Source organism: Phyllostomus hastatus, unplaced genomic scaffold (assembly GCF_019186645.2).
Source record: "Phyllostomus hastatus isolate PE091 unplaced genomic scaffold, TTU_PhHast_1.1 phas_contig_64, whole genome shotgun sequence".
Classification (NCBI taxonomy): domain Eukaryota; kingdom Metazoa; phylum Chordata; class Mammalia; order Chiroptera; family Phyllostomidae; genus Phyllostomus; species Phyllostomus hastatus.
In genome coordinates, this window is record NW_025333928.1 from 2,058,128 (window position 1) to 2,074,861 (window position 16,734).

General features: G+C 39.6%; 1 protein-coding gene across 1 annotated transcript in view; it reads right to left on the reverse strand.

The window, feature by feature from the left end:
* DNAH3 (dynein axonemal heavy chain 3) overlaps positions 1–16,734 on the reverse strand; it is a 222,912-nt gene that overhangs the window by 23,793 nt on the left and 182,385 nt on the right. Inside the window, exons 54-55 of the mRNA XM_045848935.1 lie at positions 11,879–14,020; positions 7,343–7,568 (exon numbers count right to left, since the gene is read on the reverse strand). Coding sequence (XP_045704891.1) covers positions 7,343–7,568; positions 11,879–14,020 — 2,368 coding nt within the window. The remainder of the gene's footprint in view (positions 1–7,342; positions 7,569–11,878; positions 14,021–16,734) is intronic.

Sequence of the window (16,734 nt, forward strand, 5' to 3'; positions counted from 1 at the left end):
TGTCAAGTATTGTGATTCCTCCTACTTTACTCTTCTTTCTCAAAATTGCAGCAGCTATTCGGGGTCATTTAGGGTTCCATATAAATTTTTGAAGTGTTTGTTCTATGTCTGTGAAATAAGCCATTGGTACTTGAATAGGTATTGCATTGAATGTGTAAATTGCTTTGGGTAGTATGGACTAAATGTCCCACAGTTTTTTGATCCACTCATTTACTGGTGGGCACTTAGGTTGTTTTTGCCACTTGGCTGTTGGAAATTGTGCTGCTATGAACATTGGGGTGCACAGGTTCTTTTGGATTGGTGTTTTAGTGTCCTTAGGGTACAGTCCCAGCAGTGGAATTGCTGGGTCAAAAGGTAGTTCCATTTTTAGTTTTCTGAGGAAATTCCATACTATTTTCCACAGTGGCTGCACCAGTCTGCATTTCCACAAACAGTGCACTAGAGTTCCCTTTTCTCCACAACCTCTCGAACACTTGTTGTTTGTTGATTTGTTTATGATGGCCATTCTGACCAGTGGAAATGGTATCTCACTGTGGTTTTAATTTACATCTCTCTTCTGGCTAATCATACTGAGCATCTTTTCATATGTTTCTGGGACCTTTATATGTCCTCCTTGGAGAAGTGTCTGTTCAGGTCTTTTGCCCATTTTTTAATTGGGTTGTTTATCTTCCTAGAGTGGAGTCCTGGGAGTTCTGTACATATTTTGGAGATCAAACCCTTGTCTGAGGTATCATTGGCAAATATGTTTTCCCATACAGTTGGTTCTCTCTTCATTTTAATGCTATTTTCTTTAGATGTGCAGAAGTTTTTATTTTGATGAGGTCCCATTTGTTTATTCTTTCCTTTATGTCCCTTGCTCTAGTGGACATACCAGTGAAAATATTGCTCCATGGAATATCTGAGATTTTCCTGCCTATGTTTTCCTCTAGGACTTTTATGGTAAATGGCTTATATTTAAGTATTTTATCCACCTTGAATTTATTTTTGTTTATGATGCAAGTTGGTTATCGAGTTTCATTGTTTTGCATGTAGTTGTCCAGCTATCCCAACACCCTTTGTTGAAGAGGCTATTTTTACAACATTTTATGCTGCTGCCCCATTTGTCAACTATTAATTGGTCATAGAGACTAGGGTTTATTTCTGGGCTCTCTATTCTGTTCCATTGGTCTATGTGTCTGTTCTTAGGCCAGTAGCAGCCTGTTTTGATTATGGTGGCCTTGTAATACTGATTGATATCAGGTATTGTATTCCCTCCTACTTTGTTCTTCTTTCTAAAAATTCCTGCAGCTATTCAGGGTCATTTATGGTTCCATATAAATTTTTAAAGTGTTTGTTTTATATCTGTGAAATATGTCATTGGTACTTTAATTGGGATTGTGTTGAAACTGTAAATTGCTTTCAGCAGTATGGACATTTTAATGATGTTAATTCTTCCAATCCATGAACATGGTACATGCTTTCATTTGTTTGTGTCTTCCTTAATTTTTTTCTTCAGTGTTGTGTAGTTTTATGAGCACAGGTCTTTTGCCTCCTTGGTTAGGTCTACTCCTAGGTACTTTATTTTTTTTTTGTTGCTATAGCAAATGGGATTTTTTTTCCTGATGTTTGTTTCTGATATTTCATTGCTGGTGTACAAAAATGCCTTTGATTTCTGAGTATTAACTTTTGTCCAGCTCTTTTGCCAAATTCACTTATTAGGTTGAATAGTTTTTTGGTGGAGTCTACAGGATTTTCCTGTCATCTACAAACAATGAAAGTTTTGCTTCCTCCTTTCCAATTTGGGTGTCTTTTCTTTTCTTTTTTCTTTTCTTTTCTTTTCTTTTCCTTCCTTTCCCTTCCCCTCCCTTCCCTTCCCTTCCCTTCCCTTCCCTTCCTTCTCCTTCCTTCCTTCCCCCTTCCTCCCTTCCTCCTTTTTTCCCTTCCTCCCTCCCTCCCTTCCTTCCTTCCTTCCTTCCTTCCTTCCTTCCTTCCTTCCTTCCCTCTCTCCCTCCTTCCTTCTTTCTTCTTTTTTGTCTGATTGCTGTAGCTAAGACTTGCAATACTATGTTGAATAGGAGTGGTGAAAGCAGACATCCTTATCTTGTTCCTGATCTTAATTTTTAAACTAAGCTTTTAGTTTTGGAAAACATTTAGTTTTTTTCCCATTGAGCATGATGTTGGCTGTAGGTCTCTTGTATATGGCCTTTATTATGTTGAGGAATGATCCCTCTATTCCCACTTTGATGAGTAACCATTTTATCATAAATGGCTACTGTATCTTATCAAATGCTTTTCCATATCTATTGATATGATCATGTGATTTTTGTCTTTCCTTTGTTTATGTGATGTATTACATTCATTGATTTGCAAATATTGTACCATCCTTGCATCCCTGGGATGAATTCCACTTGATCACAGTGTATGATATTTTCAATGTATTGCTGGATGTGGTTTGTCAACATTTTGTTGAGGATTTTAGCATCTATGTTCATCAGTGATATTGGCCTGAAGTTTTCTTTCTGTTATGTCTTTATCTCATTTTGGAATTAGAATGATGCTGGCTACATAAAACAAGTTTGGGAATCTTCCATCTTCTTGGATTTTTTGGAATAATCTGTGAAGGATAGGGGTTAGCTCTTCCTTAAATGCTTTGTAAAATTCCCCTGTGAAACTGTCCAGTCCAGGGCTTTTGTGTGTCAGGAGTTTTTGAATAGTGCTTCAATTTCATCAACTGTTAATCTGTCCAGGATTTGTGCTTCTTTTTCCTTGAGTTTTGGTATATTATATTTTTCTAGAAATTTTTCCATTTCACCTAGGTTTTCAAATTTCTTGGCATACAGTTCTTTGTATTACTTTCTTACAATCCTTTGTATTTCTGTGGTATCAGTTGTAATCTCTCCTCTTTCATTTCTCATTGTGTTTATTTGGGTCCTCTCTCTTTTTTTTTCTTGATGAGTCTGCTTAAAGGATTGTTGATTTTATTTATCTTTTTCAAAAAATCAGCTCCTGGATTTATTGACCCTTAGGGCTGTGATTTTAGTTTCTATGTCATTTAATTCTGCTCTGATCTTGGTTATTTCCTTCTTTCTACTTGCTCTGGGCTATCTTTGTTCTTGATCCTCCAGTTCTTTTAGGTGTAGGATAGGTTATTATTTGAAATGTTTCCTTTTTTATTTTTTAACATTTTTTATTGTTGTTCAAGTACAGTTTTCTGCCTTTTCCTCCCACACCTCTCCACCCTCCTAGCCCTCCCCACCTCATTCCTCTGTTTCCCCACCCTTGTTGTTGTCTATATGTCCTTTATAATTGTTCCTGTAAACTCTTCCCTGTATCACTATGAACTTCCCTCTCATGACTGTCTTCACTGCATCCCATAAGTTTTGGATTGTTGTGAGTTCATTTTCATTTGTTTCCAAAAATTTTTGACTTCTTCCTTGATCTCATTCTTGACCAACTCATTGTTTAATAGCATATTATTCAATCTCCATGAGTTTGAGTGTTTTTTAATTTTTTCTTTGAGATTGGTTTCTAGGTTCAATCCCTTGTGGTCAGAGAAAATACTTGATAGATATGATTTCAATTTTCTTGAATTTGTTGAGGCTTTTGTTGTGTCCCATCATGTGGCCTATCTTTCAAACTGTTCTATGTGCATTTGAAAAGAATGTGTATTTTGCTTCTTTGGGATGAAAGGTTCTAGATATACCAGTTAAATCCACTTGATCTAGGGCATTGCTCAATACCTCAATATCTTTGTTGATATTTTGTTTGGAAGATATATCCATTTTTTGACAGTGGGGAGTTAAATTTCCCCACTCTAATTGTGTTGCTATCAATATCTTTCTTGAAGTTCTCCAAGCTTTTCCTTAAATATTTCAGTGCTCTTATGTTGGGTGCATATATATTAACAATGTTTATGTCTTCTTGATGGATCCTTCCTTTGAGTATTATGAAGTGACCTTCGGGGCTTCTTCTTATGGCTCTTTTTTTGAAGTCTATTTTGTCTGATATCAGTATTGCTATCCCGGCTTTTTTTTTCCTGTCTACTTATCTGGAATATTTCTTTCTAGCTTTTCACTTTCAGTTTGTGTTGGTATTTTGTTCTGAGGTGGGTCTCTTGTAGGCAGCACATTTGTGGGTCATGTTTTCTTATCTATTCAGCTATTCCATGTCTTTTGATCAGAGCATTTAATCCATTTATGTTTATTTTTGATAGGTACTTTTTCATTGCCATTTTACTTCCTTCATACCTGTGTTCCTCTCTCTCTCTCACTCTTTTTTTTATTTCCTTTTCTTTACTTTGCAGTCTGGCACTCAGCCCACTGAGCCACACTAGCCAGGGCTCTCCCTCCTCCTTTTCCTAAAGCAGACCCTTTAGCATATCTTGCAGAGCTGTTTTGGAAGATGTGTATTCTTTGAGGCATCTTTTGTCTGGGAAGCTCCTTATTTTGCCTTCCATTTTAATTGAGAGCCTTGCTGGATAGAGTAGCCTTGGATGCTGGCCCTTGTTTTTTATTGGAATATTTCTTGCCCATCCCTTTTGGATTGGAGCGTTTCCATTGAGAAGTAAGCTGCTAGTCTTATCGGGGCTCCCTTATATGTTACTTCCTGTTTCTCCTTTGCTGCCTTTAAGATCTTCTCTTTATCTTGGAACTTTGCCATTTTAATTATGATGTGTCTTAAAGTGCGCCTCTTTGGGTTCCTCTTGATTGGGACTCCTTGTGTTTCCTGGATTTGTATGACTTTTTCTCTCATCAAGAAGTTTTCTATCATTAATTTTTCAAATAAGTTTTCTATCCCTTGCTCTTCTTCTTCACCTTCAGATATCCCTACTATATGGTTATTATTATGTTTCATGTTGTCCTTAATGCCTCTTAATGCCATTAATGCCTCTTTGTTCTTTCTGAGTTTTTCTGCTTTCCTTGCTCTATCTGGGTGATTTTTTCTACCTTGTCCTCCAGCTTGCTGATTTGATCCTTTGCTTCATCTAGCCTCTTTTTGATTTCTTCTACTGTGTTCTTCAATTCAGAAATTATATTCTTCATTTCCTCTTGGCCTTTTTGGATAGTTTCTATTTCTTTTTTCATGTTTATATAGTTTGCAGTGAGTTCATGATAGTTTCCCTGCAGTTTTTGGTAATTCTCAGTTAACTCATTGAGTTTCCTTACAGCAATTGCTTTGAACTCAATATCTGATAGTTGACTTGCTTCTATTTCATTTATCATCCTTTCTGAGGCTTCCTCCTTTCCTTTTGTTTTGGGGCTTATTTCTTTGTCTTCCCATTATTTGTGAGACTCTTCTTGTTAACCTCTGCTTCCTAAATTGATCTGTTCTGATTCCCTGTGTTTATGGTTTGAACTTCAATGCTAGGAGACCTGTGAGATTTAGTGCTGCAGTCTCCTTGATCTCCTGAACTTACTGCTGTTGGACTGTCATTTATGTTGGCTCTCTGTATGTATTTGGGTTTTGATTGTTGTTGGGTCTTTCTTTGGTGGGTCTTTCCCTCCAGCTGGTTAAATGAGGGTCACTCCACCCACCACATCTTATATGCTGCTTTTCAGGTGTGGACAGCTTGTGTCGAAGGTGGTTCTTCTGTCTGTCCAAGGTTTTGAGCTTTCTCTTTCATTATTGTTCAGTTGTTTGTTCTAGGTAATTTCTCCACCATTTAGTTGTAATTCCAGATTGGTCCTGGGTGGAGGTTAGTGTGGCTTCCACTCACTCCTTCACCATCTTCCTTTATTATCTGTTGGTGGTTTCTTTGTTGGTGGGTTCTATCTTCCAGCAGGTATACTGATGTTCACACCTCCCACCTACACTTTTATGTGGTCAGTTGGAGGGGGAAAGCAAAATGGATTAAGACAGTGGGAATGTATTCTATGGGATTTAATGTATCAACCTGTAGAGAAGAGATAGGAGATCCTTTGGATAAGCATAGTGTTAAGCATGATTTTTCACCCAACTATGCACTTTTTAGCAAGGGTGGAAAAAAGATAAGACTCTTGTTAGAGGGGGGAAGGCTTGTGAGTTGAATCTAGGAAACAGAGAGTTTGTGGAAGGTCAGATTATGAGATATAGTGACATTAAATGATAGAAAACTGATGTAGTATGGGAGAGAATAGAGTTAGCCACAACAGTAATAAAGTTCCTGGAAGACAGTGAAATGTGGTATGATCCTGGAGGGATGCTGTGTAGTATTTACAATTGTATGGAACAGCAATTATTTACAATACTAGTGGAGCAACAATCATATGACAGAATCTATGTGATCTGAATAAAAAGAAAGGGAAGTATAGGATCTAGAGTAGTGTGTTATTGGAACACAAATAAAGTGAAAGAAGGAAATTTAAAAATACGCTATGAAAGAGAGAACAAGGAAAACCAGTAAAACAGTGTAATTAAACAAATAAAATGAAGAAAACTAAACAGAAATAAGAGAAAGTCCTGGGTGGAGGACTAAAAAATACTAATAAATTAAAAAAAGTAAAAATCATGAACAATAATAATAATATAAATAAACAATAACATGCAAATTCTCTGGAATAGCAAAGTGAAATTTGTCCCAATTTCTCAATTGTTGGGATTAGCTGTATAATCTTTCTTTGGGTCTGACTTTGGTTCTTTCATAGCTCCTGGTCTTATTGTCTCACTTGGGGGAAAAAACAGTACAATAATTTAAAAAATTATATATATATATAATTTTCTTCATATATATATAACTTCTATAACTATATATATAACTATATATATAACTTCTTCATATATATATATGAAGAAATGCCGCCTGCTCACTTTAAAGTGGCAAAGTGGGTTCTCCTGGTTTTATTGGCTGCAGCAGGATGAGGGGGTTGGGTTTTACTTATTTGACTTCCTATGGTTTTGTGAGGATTGGGGCCATGTCTGGGCCGCACTCTTCACAGTTGCCCGGCCTCCAGCCCAGTTCCTCATTTTGTTGTTGGGCCTGCAGCACCCTTCTGCGTCAAGCCTATGCCTTCAGTACACCGGTTGTGCTGGTCTTGAGGTGCACCAATTAGGGGCAACTCATATACCACCTTCTCACTCTTTGCTTTCCTAGGTGCTAGGCACTTCCAAAGTCTCTTCAGGGTATTTGAGCTCCCCCACTGTGTTGTCTTTCTGGGAACTGCTAGCTTTCTGAGCCTTGTTGCTCTTCTCTGCAGGGGGCACCTCCTATTTTTAGCCAGGGACCCCCTGGCTAGTCCTCATCATGGGTAATGGGAGAGCCATATTGACCCCACACTGCTTAAGGGCAGAACAGTGTCTTATTCAACTTTGCCTTCCCTGCCACCAGCATGTTGTCTGGCGCTCCAGCTGAGGCCCAGAGACAGGAAGAGGTAGGGTAGCATCTCACCTGAATCTTATGTTGGTGCTCTCAGGAACAATCACCTCTTCACAGATCTTCTCCAGTGGAGGCATCCAGCTTGTGGCCAGATGGCAGTTCTGTAAGACCACCCAGGTGCCTTCTCTGATGGCAGTGTTGATCATTTTGGCTGCAATAGGGCCTTGTCCTTGTCCAAGGGATATGATCTGTGTTTTGGCACCTCCCATGCCAAGATCTTCAGCAAATTTCAGTAAGCCTGAGACCAGAAAGAAAAGGGTCTTTTAAAAGACAACAAGCCACCTAAGACCACATCAACAATAACATCACAAAAGGAGGGGTTACATTAAAATTCTGGACTCAGAAAGAAACTCACTGGCTTCTGTTGATTACAAAATGAGCAAATCTCTGGGGAAGCTTTAGATCTGGTAAGATGGAGAATGCAGATACTATTGATTCCTCTTTTGCTCTGAATGCACAGACATTCTTGTTTAAAAGAAAATTACACAAACTGAAAAAAAAAACCATAGTTTGAAAGAAAAAGAAATTCCCATGTGCCAAAAATAAAAAGGGAAATCAAAACTAGAGAGGTGAGCACAAAACCAAAGAACTGGGGACTGGGTTTTTAGAAATTTATTTTACTAGGAAAAAGAGTGTTTGTACAGTGAAATTTCAAGCAAGTCTCTTTCACTTTTCTCTCTCTCAGAGGCAGCAATAATACTAGGTTTTGTGAGTCCTACCAGAGATATTTTATGCATTTAAATCATGCATACATACTCTTGTACTTACATGAATTGTAGCATACTACATTTACTTTTTTCCTGTTAGAATTTTCCACATCAGTATATTTGTAAAGGCCTTATTCTTTTTCATGGTTACATAGTATTTCACCATTGGTAAAATACTATACTTCATTTAACCAGTTTGAAGGTTGGAGTTTGTCTGTGGGAGATGGGCATAACAACTCTGCACTCAAAAGAGATGGGATTCTAGAACTAAGACTTTTTTTTTTAAATAAAGTTAGGATTCTCAAAGGACTGCACCTTTATGATGAGAAGGCCAGAAATCTGGTCACTGACTCAAGAAGTAATGTGAAAGCTTGTCCATCCTGGATGGAAAGCTTGTAGCCTGGATGGAAAAAAAATGAAAACTCTCTAGTGAGAAATCAATACCCAGCCTATGCCAAATATAATGATGGGTATGACTTTACCTGTGTGTAGGATTACCAAACTGAGAACTTTCCCTTATAAAATTGATCCAGAACTTAAAGCCCTTGGGGCACAGTTGTTTGCATATGTAAAATTGTTCTGTTAAGGCACTCCTAAACCCAAGGCATTTGGCATTCTCACAAAATAACACAAGCTTTCTGATTGTCAATTCACAATAAAAAATTACCAAGTACATGAGAAAATGCATCACTATTAGGGATAGTCAGCACATACAACAAACAGGAGGACCCAAAGATTACATATGGTCGCTGTTGTGGGCTGAACTCTGACCCCTCCAAATCTATATCTTGAAGTCCTAATTCCCAGAACCTCAGAATGTGACTGTATTTGTAGATAGGGTCTTTTAAGAGGTAGTTAAATTAAAATGAGGTCATTAGGCTATGTCCTCATCCAATATGACTGGTGTCCTTATAAGAAAAGGAGATTAGGACACTCATTGAGACTATGTGAAAACATAGAAAGAAGATAGCCATGAATAAGCCAAGGAAACAGGCCTCAGAAGAAATCAACCCTGCCAACACCTTAAATTTGTACTTCTAATCTCCAGAATTGGGAGAAAATACATTTCTGTTGTTTAAGCCACCAGTCTTTGTTATTTGTTGTGGAAGCTCTAGCAGATTAATATAGCCTCTGAAAAAGAGCATAAAAAAACAAATCTGAAAAATCATTAAAAAAGGAACATAGAGCTGATAAAATTCAGAATGCTATGAAAAAAATACGTGGGTTTAAGGTAAAACAAATAAAACTTTGAGAAATGAAAGCATTGTTACTGAAGTCAAAAGCTCAAAGCACTGATTAATTAAAACAGTAGGTTAGATGCAGACAAAGAGAGAATTAGTTGCTCTGGCCAGTGTGAATCAGTTGGCTGGGTGTCATCCTTTAAACAGAAAAGTTGCAGGTTTGGTCCCTAGGCAGGGCGCATGCCTAGGTTATGTCTTCAGTCCCCAAATGGGATGTGTACAAGAGTCAAGCGAGATCAATGTTTCTCTTTCGCATATGTTTCTCTCTCTCTTTTTCTTCCTCTCTTCCCCCTCTCTAAAATTGATAAGCATGTCCTCGGGTGAGGATAAAAAAGAGAATCAGTACAGTCTGCCAATAAGGATCCATCCAGTAGTAATGGGCACTCCAGCACTGTGGTTGTGGCCTCCAAATACCATGAGCTGCTCAGAGAACTGGAGCTCCTTGAAGAAATGTCTATACAAGGTGAGCCTGGAATATATGGACTTTCTATAGCAAGGAAGCTATTAAAAATTAAAAACTACTGGGGTTATATGAAAAAGATATAGGCATGAAGGTGCTCCCACAGGCCAATGATTGAATAATTTGAGCATCAAAAAGAACACTGATGGCAGTAGATTAAAATACCGCCATATTTGAAACATCTGGACTTTTAAAATCCATGCATTCACAATGGAACCAAAAAATATCTCATTGCTTAACTAACTTTGGAAGTTAATAGGGCTCAAACTCATTATTCAGAAAGCTGATAAAGAAAATAAACCAAGCTTCTTTTCAGCTTGTTCTTTTAAAACTATATTCAGAGTTGACAAAGGAAAATTCTTTTTAAAAAAATTCTTTATAGGAGAGTTTTAGCTAATAAATGTGGAAAGAATGATAGGATCAAAATACCAGCATTTTGCAGCCTCTAATGAAATAATGGATCTAGGTAATGATTTTCTAAGGCCGCTAAAACCATTAGGTCAATGGTTCCAATATTGGATGCACATTAGAAATCCCTGAAAAGCTTTATAAAACACAATACCTGGGTCTTACAAAGATTTTAATTTAATTGATCAAGGGTGTGGCTTAGGCATGGAGATTTTTCTTTAAACTCCCCAGGTGATTCCCATGTGCAGTGAAGACTGCGAACTGTTCCACTAAGTGAAAGGCTGATGGGAAACTTTATTAGGGAGGTGGTGGAGGAGTCAGAAGTTGGGTCAGGTGGACAATGCTTGAGTCCACTGATATATCTTAATAGAAAAATAAGGACAACCAGACAGTGTGTCACTCCTGACCTTTGGAGTTTCCCAAGAAGTTATTCATGCTGAATCTGATCAAGCTGCTAGTACAGGGGAAAGGAATATGTTATAGTTCGCCTCTGGATGTGTGCCCTGTCCTCTTCCAGCACACCATCAATTCATAGACCATATTCTGACCTTCTCCCCATTTCTATTCTTTACCTTTCCTGGTTTCTGCTACTTTCTCTTACTTAAATCTGCCACATAAAGGACATATAGGAAAAAAAGCAAAGGTACAACTTAGGGGTCATAAATTGATCTTTGGCAATAACATCTTGGCATAGGAACCTGGAAAGGTACCAATTCATATCAGCTGCCTCCTCTGACTTCCTTTTAGGGGCAGGGTACTGGCTTTCTATCTGGGTCAGGATATGTGTCAAACTCCTCAGTTTTCATAGGAGAACACCTCAACCTTGTCATGTGCATTTCTGGTACTCTTTCTTCATTCAGCAATAGAGAAAAGTAAAGCTTTGAGATATTCCAACATGACAGAAAACTAGTCTATTCCTGTCAACAACTCATACCATTTAATAAGTACAAATGATTTCTGGAAAGATACACAAACTAGTAATAGTAGTTACATCTGGGAACATTAGGAGAAAGATGTACCTTTCACTCTGTATGAGAAGTTCCCAATCTCAGCACTACTGACGTTCTCGGCTGAATAATCCTTTGTTGTGGGGGCTGTCTTATGTATTGCGGGATGTTTAGCAGCATCCTTTACCTCTATCTACTAGATGCCAGTAGTACCCCCTAGTTGTGACATCAAAAGTATTTCCCTACTTTGTCAAATGTCCCTTGAGGGGGCAAAATAGCCCTGGTTGAGCCACAATCCTATACTTGATGGCATTGTTTAATTTTTTTATTATTACTCACAGTATTAATTATTCAAAAATTAAAAGAAGAGAGAAGAGCCTAGCTGAGAGAAGTGATAGAAAAAATGACTTAAGACACAGGTGACAAACTAGCAGCCAGGCTAAATCTAGCCCCAGCCTGGCCTTCATACAATTTTTAAGAAAAAATATGAATGAATTATCAAGATGTAAAAAATGGGTGATTTCTGTATTTCTTGTTTCTCTTAAAAAATTAGATGATATGGCTCACAGATCATTTGTGTCAGTGCACAATCATGGGCACTGATTAGCAGTTGGCCCCTTTTGGTGGGAAAAAAGTCTTTAGTAGCCCAAACCCATCTTGGTCTATTAACTGCTCAGACTTTAAAATCACCTGAATTAGAGACTCCTGCTACAAGGGTCATGCAATTTGTCATTCATTCATGTTCTGGGCTCTTTATGTCCTTCACACAACATTTTGACCCTTACCTGCCATTGGATCTGCACCAGGAGACAATACAAAAATCAGTGGTGTACAACAACTGGAGTCATTGTAGGAACCCTGGAGGTCAAATGTAGGGGCTTCAATGTACATGTTGCCCATGTGCTCAGCAATGAACTCTCGAATGGCTGGAATCATCTTGTCAGGCCGCAAACATCGGAGAATCACCATCCTCTCCAACCCTTGAAGGAAGTTCCAAGACCCAGGGAACTTCTCTTCATGAGGCCAGACTGCATCATAGATGAGCTTCCATTCATTAGCATTTTGTTCAAAATGTTCCATTAAGCCTTTCAGTTTTGGCAATGTGGATGCACGAACCACTTCTGCCCATGCCTTTTCAGACAGCCATTCAGTAGCTGGATTGGGGAAAGGGTTGTCCAGGGCAATGCCTCCAGTTAGAAGAAAGTACCAAACTTCTTCGCTAATTTGTTTTTTCTCTTTCAAGATGCCAATGGTCAGGAGGAGGGAGAAAAGCAGCTTGTCCTTTTCAAATAGAGAGCGGCAGACATTGTTGTAGATACTGAAGGTGAAATACTCAATGATATACTCAATGCGCAGCTCCAGCTCTTCGCTCTTCCTGCTGTGGGCCAAGGAGTGCACATAGAGGTTTATGAACCATGTCAGGGAGTACTGATACATGGGCTCAATGTTGGCCAGCTCAGAGATACAAAAGAAGATTGTGGCAGAGTAGATAGCCACTGGCTTATAGCCCATCCGAGTTTCATCAATCTGTGTTTCTGTCACTGAAGCAATTTCTTGTTTCTCAGAGATTTCTTCAGACAGTTCTTTGGAGGAGGACAAAACCTTGACGGCCGTCTCATCCTCAAGGATGTTGCCCTCTGACAGGGAGAGGACCTCCAAGATCTTATCTTCAATTTCTTTTAGCTGCTTCTTGTTCTTGGCACTTTCTACAATCAACTTGTTCTTTTTTTCTTCTAGTTCTGGCTTCTCCTTGGCAGCTACTATACCAAGGAGTTGATCTTGGAGACCTAAGGGAGTGATCATGAAGTTGAGGAGGCAGACTTTCACAGCGACTTCAGGGATGTAATGTGGGTTTCTCAAACGGGTGGTGATGTATAACTTAAAATCCTTGGAATATTCAATGATGTTTTCGCCCAGCTTCATGTACTCAACCCCTTGCTGTTTGAATGTGGACTTGAGCAAGATGGGTTCAATAAAGGCATCTAGCTCTTCTCCAACATTTTCTAGTAAGACAGGGGTGCCAAAATGTAGAGCGTTTTCCAGCGTTCTCACATAGTTGGCATCTGAGAACCTCGTGACCGACAGCCTATTCACTTTCTCCATGTTCTTGATCCACTTGTTGGCCTGCCCTTGAGGGTCAATCATCAAGGTCCAGCGTCTGGAATTGGACACAATGATGCCATTGTCAATGGAGAAGGAGTCGACTGGCAGCCCAGCAATCTGCCAGGCACGGATTTTTATGGGATCCCCTAATGTGTTGCTGAGACTGAAGTCACTGGAGCCGGGGATGTGCTTATCATTACATTGGGCCAACCACTGCTTTTGGCATTTGGCCCGATAATCCACAGTAAAGGCCCCCAGGTAAGCCACGGTCCCTGAGGACAATAACATATCCCCTGTCAGATTATTGTAGCGGATCCCCAGCTGCCGGGCTGCTTCTGTCCATCGGTCCTTTTCTCCTCCAAGACCACTGATCAGCTTTTCTGCCCTGATCAGCTTTTGGGAGCAGATATCGATGTTTTTTTCCAAGGTCTTTTTCTTGGTATTCATCTCTTCAAAGTCATCATTCAGGGCCTGGAGGCGGTCTTCCACCAGCTTCAGCTCTGCTTGTTTCTGGTTCAGTTTCTGCATCTGTGTGTCCAGCTTTCCCTCAGCTTCCTTCAGCCGCTCCCGCTTTGGAGCTACCACTTTGGCCACTCGGTCATACACTTCCATGGCCCTCACCCATTTGCACAGACCCTCACAGGCAGATGAAACATTTTTAATGGCAGCTGGCTGGAAATCTGGGTGGTCAATAAACCTCTCTCGGATCCGTTTCATGATCATTGGAGGGATGTTGTCTTTGTCATATGCCTTAAGACTCTCCAAGAATTTCAGATCTCCAAGAATCTTTCTTGATACTCCCCAGTAATCTTCTATCATTTTACCTGTTTGGGATGAGAAACAGAGATAAGACTATTATTAAGACTTTCTGGTTGAGACTTAAAGCCTTGCAGTGACTACTCCTCAGATCTGGTTAAAAAAAAAATCTGACTCCTACAGAGGACTTTAAGGGCAGAAAAAATACTCTGTATAATACCATAATGATAGATATATGTCATATATTTGTCCAAATCCATAGAATGTACACCAAGAGCAGAATGTCATGTAAATACAGACTTTTGGTGATTATAATGTGTTAGTGTAGGTTCAACAATTATAACAAATATACCACTGTGGTGGGGGATATTGGTAATGGGGGAGGCTGTGCATATATGGGGGCAGGGGAATATGAGACATAAATTTCATGGGAATCTAAAGCTGCTTTAAAAATATAAAATCTAAATTAAAAAAAGAAAAATCTGAACTCCTCACCATGGTTTGGGAGGCCCAGTGACCTTACCCACCTCCTTTTTGCTGGCTCGCTGGACTTCAGTCATGAAGGACCTTCCTTCAACTCCTCTGTGATTTCAAGTGCTTTCCTACCATGAGCTGGAAATGGCATCTCACTGGCTCCTTGCCAGTGTTTAGGCTCATTTTTAAAGCCACCCCTCTACAGAGAGGTTTCCCTATATGTCCCTCACTAAGGTGGGCCCTTCTATAGCTCCCCCAACATTTGTTCCATCTCAACTGCCAAAACATCCATTCCCTTTATAGCATTTATTGCAATCTGTGAATTTTTTTGTTTACTTTTTATTGTTGGCCTCTCCCTCAAAGCTGTAAGCTCCTGCTGTGTTTACTATACTTTGGCATAGTGCCTGAAATTCAATTATCAATGAGTATGTGTTGAATGACTATTGGCCCTTATCCCAGTCATAGATAGAGATGGCCAAGGAGCTATGGGCAAGTATTTTGAAATTTTTAAAAAAACATTGATGTGTGAGAGATACATTGATTGGTTGCCTCTTGCATACCCCCAACTGGGGAACTGGTCTGCAACCCAGGCATGTACCCTGACTGGCAATCGAATCAGCTACCCCCCAGTTTGTAGGCCAATGCTCAATCCAATGAGCCACACAGCCAGGGTTTGAGTATTATTTTTCAAGTTTGGGAGGTGGGTTGGATAGAACCCAAACAGTCCTCTTTATGAGTGAGTGGAGAGGCACAAGAGAAATCAAGGGTGGGGAAAGAAGTTTGTAGGTGTACAGAGGCCACCATGGCCTACCCAGAAATGGAGCAGGGCCCTGTTTTCTCTACCAGCCAACATCATGCTGACCAAAGCCTAACTGAGTGAGCCCCAACCTCATCCAAGGGAAGCACTCCTTTTAAAGGTTGACTTGTTGAGAAAAGGTTGGGGCCCTTTTTGGTTCACAGCACTGTAAGTATTTGCCAAGTCTGGTTCATCCAAAAAAGTAGTACTTGAGATATAATATTAAGTACAACAGGCCAAATGTGTCCTGTTCCTAATGCAAGCACAGAAGTCAAATATTTCCCATGAAGGTGTTTGTTTACTTTCAGGAAAATGATCTGCTTCATTTAAATTCAAGATGCCCAAAATGAATCAATTGTTCTTTTGTTGCATCCCAATATACTGGCTAAATTCTGCAGGCTAAGTGAACAATATGCACAATTTGCTTTATTTTTGAACTAGAAAGGCAAATGATGGGTCTTGTGAGGATTACCAATGAACCAAGAAGAGAACTGACTCTTGGGTCCTAGCCATGATTTGTGTACCATTTTCAACCCTGGCTGTACCTTCAAACAATCCAGGTGTTTAAAAAAAGACTAATTAATACTCAGAAATGTCCCAGATCAATGGAATAAGGATCTCTAGGAGAGGGAGGGCAGAGGGCAAGGGGCTTCAGCATTCTTTATGCTCCCAAGTGATTGTAGGTATGGCCAGAGTGGAGAAGTGCTGGCTGGCTCATCCTTGCTCAGACCCACTTAACACACCTCAGCTACTCCCCTAAAAAATTCTCCTGTAGTGTTCACACTGTTTTTGTCCATTCCCAATCCATTCTGAGTCTTCTTCATGTGGTTTTTGGTCTGAAAGCAGCCAGAGAGGAGGGAATTCTAACCAGTAGGAAGCAGACACCAAAATTCTTGTTCAATTCCAAGACACCTATCTTGATACAAGATCCTACATCTAATTCAGATTTTTAAGAAGATTGAATAGTTACCTCTTAATGCTTCTAGGCTCAAAAACATAAGGAGCTCTCCTCCCTCCTCTATTCCCTTCTTCCCAGAAATCTTGTCTCCCTACTCCCTGATTCTGCCTCTGCCTCCCTCTGCTTCATCTTTCTCCCATGAATTATTCTCTACTAGCTTATGTTCCACCCCACCTCACCTCTCTTTCTCTCTGCTATATCTTTATCTCTGTCTCTCTCTTCTTCCCACTCACTTTATGTTTGTGTATCTCTGTGTCTTTGTATTTCTTGGTCTTTTTCCCTTTCTCTCCCACTGCCAGCCTTTGTGTCTGTTTTTGTCTGTTTCTCTCCACACTCCTTCATATCTTTCTCCTGTTTCTCTCTCACTATGTGCGTAAGTCTCTCCCTCCTCATTTTCTCTCTCTGTGTGTCCCTCTGTGTCTCTTCCCCTTCTAATTTCTTTCTTTGTCTCCTGATCTCTCTCTGTTCATTATATCTTTATGTTTATGTGCACGTGTGCATGCATGCATGTCTGCCTGCAATGTATGTGCATGCACACACACAAACATGTCCAT